This window comes from Anopheles stephensi, chromosome 2, assembly GCF_013141755.1.
Source record: "Anopheles stephensi strain Indian chromosome 2, UCI_ANSTEP_V1.0, whole genome shotgun sequence".
Taxonomy (NCBI): domain Eukaryota; kingdom Metazoa; phylum Arthropoda; class Insecta; order Diptera; family Culicidae; genus Anopheles; species Anopheles stephensi.
Genome location: NC_050202.1, coordinates 90,318,105 through 90,329,691, shown reverse-complemented (window position 1 = coordinate 90,329,691; position 11,587 = coordinate 90,318,105). Strand labels below are relative to the sequence as shown.

The window sequence follows — 11,587 nt, the reverse complement described above, 5'->3', positions numbered from 1 at the left end:
TTAACCATGAAAGAGACTCGCATTTGATTACAACCACCCCGAGAGGAAAATGGAAAAGCTCTTAATAAAACTATTTACCCGGCGAATCAATTTCTGCCCAAAACGATTCGCTCTCCCACAAGAAAAAAAAAATCTTCGATGGTCTGTGAAAGGGAGGGACTTTTTATGTCCTCGGCCCACCCCACCCAGAGCCATAAAGTGGCAATAATCACGACGGTTCCGAGGAAGCTCGTATCAGATGTTTCTTCAGATCAATGTAATGAATTCAATTCGTGCGGTTTCGTGAGATCGTGCCTCTTTTGCGGGGGCCAATAAAGGGAAGCATAAGCATTGTGTTGGTATTGGTAAGCTCGTAACATATCATTTCAATAGAAAACCAAACCAAAGAACTTTTCCACACCGGGGGAAAGCCGAAACGGCTACCAGCAGGCGCAATGGCGGAAAGAAATAAAGAACCATCCTCCGGTACGGACGGAATTATTAATGCCACTTGTGTAAATTTTCATTAAAACAATCCTTAAATCATCCTTCTCGTTCTCTCTCTCTCTCTCTCTCTCACTCTTCCCCACAAGCCATAAAGAAGGGGGATGATGTTCTGTTGGTGGTCTTTGATGTTGGAAAGTCGCCAAAGCAAACGTCGCATGAAGACGGCAGCGATGGCCACGATCGGCATACGGCATTTTCTTTCCACCCCTCCCCGCTTTAATCTAAATGCATATACACAGACACACTTACACACCCACCCACACATCAAAGATGTATGAAATCGAGATGAATAATACGGTGGGTGGATGGGCAATTGCGTCGGGTGTGTTTCATCGGACCCGTTGCCTTCTTTCTAGAGAGCCGGGGGGGTTTTTTCTGCCCTCCTTCGCGCCATTTAACGTGCAACTTTTCCGGCCCCGTAGCAATAAGAATCGCGGTGAGAGAAGCCACAAGAACCGCTTTCGGAAGTAAATGTGTTCGAATTAAAAACAATTCTACGAACAAAATTTTTCATCTCACGGGGCGTGGGGCTGCGCGTTTTTGTGTGTGGTGGCGGTGTGGTGGTGGTTATTACTATTTCTGGGTAGATTTTTTGATTCCGTAGCTCATCTTTATTCATACAATTAACTCATGGAAAACAGTCGCACACACAGATGTGAGCGCTATAATACATCGTGGCCGGATGTAAATATAGATAATAAAGTTTAATGACGTTTCGAAGTACGTCGGATACGGAGGAAGTAAGTTTAACGGAAGGCGGAATGGACGACGCCCGCCGAACTTCATCCACCGGCAGACTTCGTTCGGCCGGAAGAGCCTGGGTTTCTAAGAGACCTCGTAATGACATGTGCCTTCCACTAATCCTCATCTACCATGAGATCTCTTAGTCGTCGTGCAAGGGACCTCGTCCACCAAGGCTCGCCAAGACCAAGAGTCTTCGTCATCAGAAAAGCCTCGCCTACCGGGGGGTTCTTTCGGCGCTGTAGAATTTATCAAGAGCACTCTTGCTCTCAGGAATCTCATCTACTCAAGGGCCTCGATGTCTACCAATAACGCCCGTTCAGATAACGTCTGAGTTGAAGATGTATTATCTCCCAAGTTGAGCTTCGGGGTCCGAGGGACCTTCCAATCAAAGAGGCTCCATTTATCAAAGAAGTTCTGATACCAAGAGATGCAGTAGTTCAAAAAATAGCATATACCACCGTCTTCTGAAGGATTGATTAACTGAGAATTCTCGTCGTTCAAGAGACTTCATTGTCGAAACGACCTCGTCTACTAAGAGCTTTTGCAGAGGAAGGAATCAAGCTTCCATGGATTACATTATCCAATCTCATCTATCAACAAATGTTGTCGTCCATAGAACTACAGTCTGCTAAAAGACTTCACGGTCGAATGGACCTCATCTGTTAATGGACTTCATCATCTCGTAATTATAGTCCTCGTATACTAAGAGGCCTCTTTTTTCTCGTCGTCGCGAGGATTTCATCGTCTACAGATCCTAGGATAGTAAGGGATATTGTCTTGTTGACCTAAAGACCCAATTGGATCTTAAACTCCACTGGGTGATCTTAAAAATTACTAATGTAATGGCAACAACTTAGTGTTTTTGTCCGGTTGTTGTGCGTTCTTCAGTGATTTCAGTAGTCATACAGATTATTAGATTATAGAGCTTTTAAGAAGAATGTACATCCCCGTGAAATCAGCTGTCAAACCATGGAAAAGAATAACGACTCCCCCCACAAAAGGAGTCCCGTTTTTGCTGCAGCTTACCGTCCGTGGGAAAATCGTTTAGATACATATGGAACAGTTGCAAAGTTAGAATAGATTTCGTATTTATCGCTCACTAATTATTATTAAATCGGAGTATAATTATTTAACATCACTACCATCGTTACAGCGTAGCAACATGATGTTGATGACGAACATTAGCTATTAGGCGATAGGTGTTTAGCATTTTTTAATAGCAGGTCGTTAAAGCAAAGCGGATGAGGCGGCAACGGATTGAATTTTTATGAACAATATTGTTTTCGATGTATATATTTCTTTCTAAAATGTTTAGTTGACTTACATTTTCTAACAAACACACACACAGCCGAACAAATCCAATAAAGTGGCACAGAGCGCAACGCTCGACACAACAAGTCGTCATAAATGAAAATCATTTACCACCCAAAAGCTGCAAATAAACTCCAGTAATAATCATCACCATCATGATCCCTGGTCCCGATGTTTCCGGTTCGGAGCGTTCGCCTATCGCGCCGTATTTTGCCGTTTGTATGGCTACGGTTCGCTGCCACCAGCCACCACTTATCGATTTTATCGCCATTTCCAGCCACCGACACCGTCTGTGCCAAGGTGCCAACACAAAATATTTGGCACACTTGGCTGATGGCACCGGCACTGCTGCGTTTGGTCCGGGTTTGCATAAGTAATTTATGGCACGGTAGCGCGAGTATATAACCGCGACTCGTTAGTAACTCTATTAGGCTTATAATTGCTCGCTAATTCGATTCCACTTGCAGCCAGTTGACCGGGGTGAATTGATAAATGCGCGCCATCGCATCTTTCCCGCCCGGAAAAGCTCCCGCCCGGAAAAGCTCCCGCCCGGACGGCGAGGGAAAAGCAGCGAGGAAATATTAAATCAACTGCTCAACGACGAGAGAAACAGCTCTCACTGTGTGTGTGTGCGTGTGTGTTCATCTAACATTTATCTGGCCTAGATCGAGAGCGGACGGGTTTTAATGGCAAAGGCACAATGGTAAATAATTCTCGACCGTCATTATTTGTGAAATTGCCAATTGCTGCAAATTTTGCTGCCGGACAGGACACAGCACAGAACAGAATGGTTGTTGAAGCATAAAGTTGAGCGAGCTGTCTCGAAGTGAAAAACATTCATTCACTGGGATTGAATTGTGAATCGATTATGTTAATTTTTACCCTCGACTACAGCTGCTGCTTCTGCCTCTGCCTCGGCCGATAATTGAATCGTCTCATCCCACGCTCAACCGAGAGCTTTTCCGTCGCTCGCGCGGGCGATGTTCTTCGCAGCGAAATTAATTCATAGCGGAAGGCTTACAAAGTGGAAAATGTCACTTTTCATGCTACGTTTTTTGTTTGGTCCCCCAAAAACGTGAGCTATTTACAGCGAGCGCACGGGTTGAAGAAAGTTTAAAGTGTGTAGCAAGAAGGATAATAAAGTAGCATCAAGTGGAACCCGGTGCTTTCAACAATCGGTAGGTTGAATGTATGTTGCTCATTAATCAGCATTTACTGGGTTTATTTGAGATCGGCGGTTTTGCTTTCGTCCTTACTGTACACAAGTCTTCCGGTATATCTATTTAAGTGAAACCAATATGAAACTGGTTTAAGTATTGATGCGGTAGTATTTATTCGTAAAGTGTTATAAGGCAGGGAAAGAAACAGAATCAAATAAATCAGTTAACCCAATTTGCAGGGTCTCTTTGATACTAATTTTACCTTACTGCTTCGGATTTTCTGAGCTTAGACTTGTTCGCTTTGCCTGCAAAAAATATTCTATTATTTCGTAAGTATTTACTGGAAAGTTATTAAAGGAAAAGATAGGAAAAATAATTAGATGTTTAAAAATAACAAATACAAAAGCCAAATAGTTAAATAATCCTTAACAGAATCAACAGTTTTTCAAAGTTAAAGCAAAAAGGAAGAAATAGAGAAAAACGAAGCTTTTGCCTGCAATAAACGACCAATAAATCAAGTCTTTTTATTTATTGAATATACAGCAACTTTTCGTGTAAGTGTAATCATCAAGTGTATTTGTTAAATTAGAAAGAGAAACTATTTTACTTATTTAACAGTTTATAAGCAAAACTAATGATAGAATTCGAATATTTGAATCAATTACTGGTGAACGATTATTTTTGCCAAGAACGACTTCTTCACCTCATTGCTAATATTTCGTTTAAATAAAATTGTAAAACTATAAGAAGTTATTTTTATATTAATATTATATTATTAGGTATTACTAAACAATGCTAAAAGCATAACAGTGAGCAGCAGTACACCAAGTACAAGCGCAAATAAAGCTTTCCATTTATACGAACGAAATTGCTTACATCGTAACCGTAACATAAGTAGCAAGCGTAAGTGGCACAAAAAAATTAATCAATCCTGATTAGCAGCCTCCACATGCCACTTCCACCCGGAGGGCAAAAAGGGGACGCCCGAGTGGAATGGAAGGGAACGATGATTTTATGATGGTGCTGCGTTTCAGTGATCTATTATGGCCGGAATCGTTCGCTAAAGTACCGTACGTGACAGTTGTACGGTTCTTGCTTCCTTTGCCCGGAATCGAGGAGCAAGGGGGCGATGCGAGCAGCACGAGAAAGAAAATGTCGGTCCGAGTGAGAAAGGCAGATGATGTAAGGAAAGTAGTAGACTCTCGAAGCAAGAGGTGATGAGGGGGGGGGGGGTATAAAGGAGGGGGAAAGGGGAGAGGAAGAGAGGACATACATAAATGCATACATACCCTCCCCATGTACGTGCTGCCGACACTTAAGGGCCAGCCAGTCAGCCAGCTAGCCGAAATTGGGCAGTGAATTGTGAAATATGGTGCGAAAAAGTCAACGTGGGGAAAATCGTACGCACGCACGCTTTTTCGGGGAGTAGTAGTAAGGAGGGAGATAAATAAAAAAGAAGAATGACCCTACATAAAATGGAAAAGAGCGCGCATGTCCGCCGTGTCCTTTGCCCGACGCTCGAAGAAAAAAAAATCTTTTCTCACAAATCAGGACAAATTCCTAGCATAGCATACTAGGGGTTGGGGGAGAAAATAAGGGTGGAGGAGCAAGGGCGGCGCAGGAGGGTAAACGGTTCGCTAGATTGTTTTCTATTCCGACGATCCAGCGTGAGAGAGAGAGAGAGAGAGAGAGAGAAAGGGAGTCAATATGGTGCAGCATATGGAGCACAGGTGCCCACAAGGTCTGGCAATAGAAACGAATTGAATTGAGATGAATCATTATGGAGTAAGAAGGAGCCAGAGCTAGAGAAAGATAGCGAGACAGAGGCGTTACATCTCCCTTCAACATTTAGCGAAATTGAGATTCGAAATGGTGTTTCGGTTGTATCTCTCGCTCCATTGTTTGATCTCACATGATCTCCTCCAACACGACGACAGCATCCAAACGATACAGCTTTCAATATATGGAAAGGACTCTGCAAAAAGTCCTTCACAATAAAAAAAAAAACCGGATGATATACGCATTTCCCAATTTTCCGTGTCCTTTTTTGCGCCGGACGCCATGCTTCCAACTGGGCAGGCGAAAACTTATGTACAATCTACTTAAATTCAATACGCAGACCAATTCCCGAGATGTCAAAACGCAAAATTTAATCAAGGCAACCATCGCCACGCTTCTGTCGCACTTTGCTCCTTTTCGTTCCAAAACACGCACACAATCGCAAAGTGAAATTGAACCTTTTAACCTCTCTCGCTCTCTCTCTCTCGCTCTCTCTCTCTCGCTCGCTCTCTTGCTCGTTTATGTTTTATGCTTGTGTGATGAAGCTGTGAGTGAGCTCGCCTATCAAAAAACGTTGTCGTCTCTTCATGCGATGCATTATTCAAAGAGTCCGAAACCGCACAAGGCGGACACAGAGGAGTGCACGGGAAATATTTATGTACCCGACATTATTAGCCTGGAGCCATAGCATTGGTGGGGGCACACCGTGCATGGTGAGCAATCGGAGAGCAATCATGCGCATCAAGCATCCGGAAGGACTTCAACGAGGACCTGCGCAGAGACGGCGCAATCGGTAAAAGGGACAGCCTTACTGTTTCGTTGGGACATCATGGCCCACTTGTTGAGAAGCTCCGGAACGGAAGGGAATGCGAGGGGGAAGCAGGGAGCACTGAAACAAGAGTGTCAATTATCAATGGAAGTTGCACTCAATTGAAAAGGATTGATTTGGAAAAGAAAAAGCCATTTATTTTTCAATTAGCCAGAGAGCAAATGCGAAGCCGTTCGGAAAACTGGAACGAATGTCCTTTAGAAGAGTTTTGTGGGAATAGTGTCGTAAAGCAAAAGTAAATTGCTCATAGAAGGTAAGTTTTTTTTAAGCGAATCGTAGCGAATGATAGACAATAATGGGAGAGATATTCAATTTTCAAACACGCCAAATGAGCCTCATTCAATTTACTTCTGAAAAGGTAATTGTTTTTGGAAACATAACTGAAATAAAGGATTAAAAACTGCAAAACCTTGCCTTTTTTCATTTAAACTGTCTTATTAAATTAGATTTGAACTAATTTAACCTCTTTACAACACATTTCTATTATCCTCTCGGCGCCCGTTGTTCATGCGACTAACCAGTATGGTAAGAACATCGTCTGTGAAACATTTCAACCGTGAAATATTTCAACATGGCTTGCTTTCTCTCCGACTGTCGCGTTTTCTTCACTCTTGTTTGCGAAAATGGCGTCAGCAAGTAGGCGTGGCCTAACTACCAACTCCAACAGCAATCGAAAAATCCTTTCTTGTTCTCTTTCTCGCTCTCTCTCTCTGGCTCTCTCACACTTTGCCGTGAAATATGTGTTGTTGGTTGGATGAGAGGGGACGAGAAAAACATCGCCGGCACAGAAAAACAACGCACACAATCCTCGTGCCGTCCAATCCAATCGGTCGACGAGCATAGTGCCTGCTGCGGAGCATAAAAATTTTTCATTTCGCAGTAATCCAACGGTCGACACACGTTGCCGTGCTGTACTGTGCCGGGACCGAACCTGTAGCGATTGTTTATACCGTTTTTATCGTGTGATTAAGGTGACGTGGTAATAAATTATGTGTGATGATTGAATTTTGGATGCGTGTGTATGTGGGGCTGCGTGTGTGTGATTCGTTTTTATTCGTCACATTGATTTAAATCAATTTAAATAATTGTGTTACGATTGTGTTTAAGTGAACATTAGAATGTTATTAGAACGTTAATGGGATTTTGTTGCTTTTTTGTTGTTGTTGTGTGCGTATCCTGGCGTTCGAGTGTTTTGTAAACAAACCACTTTCTGTCCAATGTTGAAACATTATTTTAAGTCACATTGAAACTATATAGTTGAATATAAATCCCCAGGAGGACATTTGTTGCAAAAAGTGTTTTGTTTGTGAAATGCAGCCATGTGAAGGTGACGAGTGTCGTGAGTGCTTAGTGATTAAAAGCAGTCTTTGCAACCTTTGTTTACGTCTGGTTATGACTTCCTCATTAAGGGTTTCGCATTAATGTTTGTTTGCACATTCAATCGCTGCTAATGACAATCTTTAAGCTGCAACTTACGTTAAAGTGTTGAGGAAGAAAAAGTTACAGTAGCTTTAAGGACATTTTGTTCAAAGAAAGTTATGTTAAAACAGTTGCTAAAGATTGCCAATTTTTTTGCAATGTATAATAATAATGAAAGCAGTTGAACTCAATTGAAAACAATATAATTAAAATTTTACATCTATAAAAAAACAAAAAAAAGATGTATGAAGTTAAAATAAAAAAAAAACAACATATTCATGAAATATTCTATGTACCATTAGTATGAAAAATGTTTAAATTTAAAAATCGTCTTTTCTATTACAACCACAATAAATAATACAAAAAAATAGTAATATCTTAGAAGAGATTTCAATAAACTTAATTGAAAAACACAGACAAAAAAAATAGTAATAACGAAAAAACCCCGAACAAAAGGATATGAAAATAAAACAGGATTTGATTCAAAGATAAAGGCAAAAGGAAAAAAACGGCACAGCTTTTAATAGGAAGAAGAATAAAATAATTAATATAATTTATAAATCTATACCTGTACAGTACAGTTTAAAAATAATAATAATTAGATGTAAACAGTATATTCTACACAATTATCATCACAAACAAAATGGGCAGCGAAACACAAAAAATAATGAAAGATAAATAAATTGCAAACTTATGTTGCAGCAAAAGAAAATAAAGTAAAGTAAATTATTCAAAAAGGTCTTGAAAAAAAAAACATTTTTAACTATTTCACTCTAAAAGCCCCAAAAGAACATGCTCTCTCCCATTCGGTACAGTTAGTGTAAAAGTGCACGGGGCCCGTGTGTGCGATTAATGTTTGCGTTTTTGTGTAGTATTAGTTTGCGCTGCTGAAAAAAGGCGCTCGTCAGACGTTCGGTCGAGGCCCCGTCTGTGTGTGCTGTGCCAGTGAATGTTTGGTTGGTGAGGTGATTTGCCGTGGTGCTGGTGTGGGAAAACTCGCCTACCCATTACGGCCGACTTTTCCGGGTGCTGTTTCGTCGGTTCCGATGAGAGCGAGAGACCGCGCCAACGTTCGCGTTGGCGTTGTCGTCATTGGGAACGGGCCCGAACCAAACGGCCTACCGGCACCACGGGAACATTTGGCCACGTACAAACGTAACACAGGCCACGGTGCAGAGTTCCGGAGGCGCGTTGTTGGCGACGGTTTTCCGCTGGCCTTTTGCAAGGCACTTTGGTGTGTTTCGGAGTGTGTGTGCATGGAAATAAACAAGTGGCGCAAAGGAAGGAACCTTAAGCCTCAAAGCAAAAGTGTCAAAGTGGAGGTCGATGAAGAATGTAAGCGAAAATGTGAACGAAGTCGCGGCTGTGATCGAATTTTACTCCGTATTGGAAGAATTTTATTGCACTGGCGTTGTTGTGTTTGTGCCGTGTCGGTGTGCCGCTCTCAATTGGATGTGATTTACCGATAATGGAACCGTATTAGTAAGCAAAGAAAATGCCTTAACGAAGTGTGTGAAATATCAAAGTGAATATTGAATACTCTGTAGAAGCTGTGCCCAATGTTTGCATATCGTTCATGGCAAAGAATAGTTATGAATAATACTGAAGAAGTTGACTAAACTGAGTTCTCGAGTCAAAATAAGACATTGTGAGAGAGACAAGGTGAAATATGCATATGAGACTAGAAATATTACTTCAAAACAATTACCACAACAATATACAAAAGTGCATTAAAAACGAATCTTCAATAGTGCGGTGTAAAAGGGGTTAAATGTAGCGCCCCCCGAATGCATTCTGACAGCTGCATTTACCGACGGCAAAAGGAACCATTCCTGATGCAACTACTGCAACACGCTCAGGACACAAGAGAAAGTTAAAGAAGAGTCTTGCATTGTTTTCTATTTAATTTACTTTTGATAACTATATTACTAAATTTTTGTACTTTCTTTTCCTCATATCGCATACAGCTCTGTGCAATTATCGTGCAATATAAAAAAGTTAAAACGAAATGCCTCAACGTGTGCACAATTTACTTCGTGTAACTGTAAAAAAAGCACCAAAATAGTAATGAAAAATGTAAAACAAAGCAATAATTGTTTACTCACGGTACAAGAAGTTACGAGTAGTTGTAAAAAGGATATGCTTTGTTAATAAAACTTCAAAAGAGCTAGTTTAAAAGCAAAAAGAAGCATCAAGGTGTTGAAGTGAAAAGTGTAAACATTACAGTGAGGTGAAGTCAAAGTGGACAAGTGATCCGATATCCGTTTTGTTGTGTGATCTCGAGTGACCAAATTCGAGTGTTTCCCGTTGTGCGATTGTGTGTTTGGTGTGACGTGCTGTGTGACCCATCTCCTCAAGAAGACCGTTAACAGCTCCCTCGACTGTCACCGTCGTCCCTTCGCCGTCCGCATGTGTGTTTCGCAGCCGGCGGTTTCGGCCCAGTCGGTTGAGTCGCTGACAGCACCGCCATCGTCCTAGAGATGGTCCTGGAGCATCAGGGAATGCTGCAGAATCTGCAAACGCTTGGCTCGCAGCCAGCCCTGCAACTGTACGCGGCGGCCGCGGCAGCCCAGCTCGCTCCCCGCAACCGCACCAACGTACCCCCGCAATGGGCCCCCTTCCTACAGTTCGGTGTGCCGAACGTGTTCGGTGGACACTTCCTGACCCGGCCTCGTTTCGGTCCACCGGGTGCACCGCCGAACCTTACCGGTCTGGGCGGCGGAACGGGGACGGGAGTGGGCGTGGGAGTGGGAGGTGGCGGAGGTGCCGGCTTACCCGGGGGGCTGCTCAATGGGGCCTCCCATCCCAACATATCACCTCACCGCGCCATGCAGGGACCACCGAGCGAAGATTCCAACGATGATCGAGGTACGTACGTGTCCGGAAAGGCTTCCGAACTTCCGATCTTGCGATCTCCGGAGCGCCAAAGTAACTGGCTGATAAACTGGGGCGGGAGCGAAAAACTAAACGTCATTACACAAAGTATCGGGAAAAAGGCAACCAATTATTAGCTGGCCCTCCATCCATCCATCCCTCCAGTCTGCCTGTCTGTGTACGGTAGCTCGGGTGTAATTGTTTATTTTTCGCTGCCAACTAACGAGAGCACAACATCTCACTCTTGCTGCCCGTGCATCAACAGCAGCACTATTAGCGCCATTAGCAGTAGTTGCAGTGCGGCGTCTTATTTGAGCCGTTGCAATTATTCAGTCAAAACGTCGTCCGTGTGCCGACCTCGCGTGGAGATGACTTCGCTGACTTCCTCTGCGCTGGAGTGTTGTTCCTCACTCTCTCTCTCCTCGCTGTCCCGACTGGTCATTATCATTTTATTGTAATTCAATAACAACCGCCCCATCGCTACAGCTAACCGGGTGACGGATTTATAATTCAATTATTTGTAAGACACTGGCAAAACGATCGGTGCTGTCAATATTTGCCATCCTCATATTAGCATCGTCGTCGTCGTCTTTGCTGCTGTGGTCGTCCACGCGATAATGGCAGTAATTGGAACGACCGGGTGATGATGATGATGATGAGTGATCGGAGCACAGCAGGGCCGGCAAGGGGTTTTAGCTTTTAATCTCATCTCTGCTCTAATTAGATCGTGTTGTGGCATGTTTGATGGACGGTCCAGCAAGGAACCAGCAAACATAAATACAGAAGCATGTGAAAACAATTTGCTTCCCGGACTGGGTGGATAAAATTGTGTCCGTCTATTGAACGGGAGTTTAATTGTCTACCGGGAGCACTAGTGTTTTATGGGATCGGGAAAAAGCGCCATCAATACAATTCATAAACATTGTTTCTATAGCGGTCAGAGCGCGTGAAAGGGTGCATCATAAAATACTTTCAACTTCAAACG

At 42.8% G+C, this 11,587-nt stretch overlaps 1 protein-coding gene across 4 annotated transcripts in view; it reads left to right on the top strand.

Annotated features, from left to right (window-relative positions):
• Positions 1 to 7,106: 7,106 nt before the first annotated feature.
• LOC118505231 (homeobox protein unc-4-like) overlaps positions 7,107 to 11,587 on the top strand; it is a 62,981-nt gene continuing 58,500 nt past the window's right edge. Inside the window, exons 1-2 of one of the 4 annotated variants that reach the window (XM_036040761.1) lie at positions 7,107 to 7,280; positions 9,696 to 10,596. In XM_036040761.1, the coding sequence (XP_035896654.1) occupies positions 10,209 to 10,596 (388 nt within the window). In that variant the 5' untranslated portion in view covers positions 7,107 to 7,280; positions 9,696 to 10,208. Of the gene's footprint in view, positions 7,289 to 8,697; positions 9,064 to 9,695; positions 10,597 to 11,587 lie in introns of those variants that run through there. The other 3 variants (XM_036040762.1, XM_036040764.1, XM_036040763.1) reach the window with 3 other exon arrangements.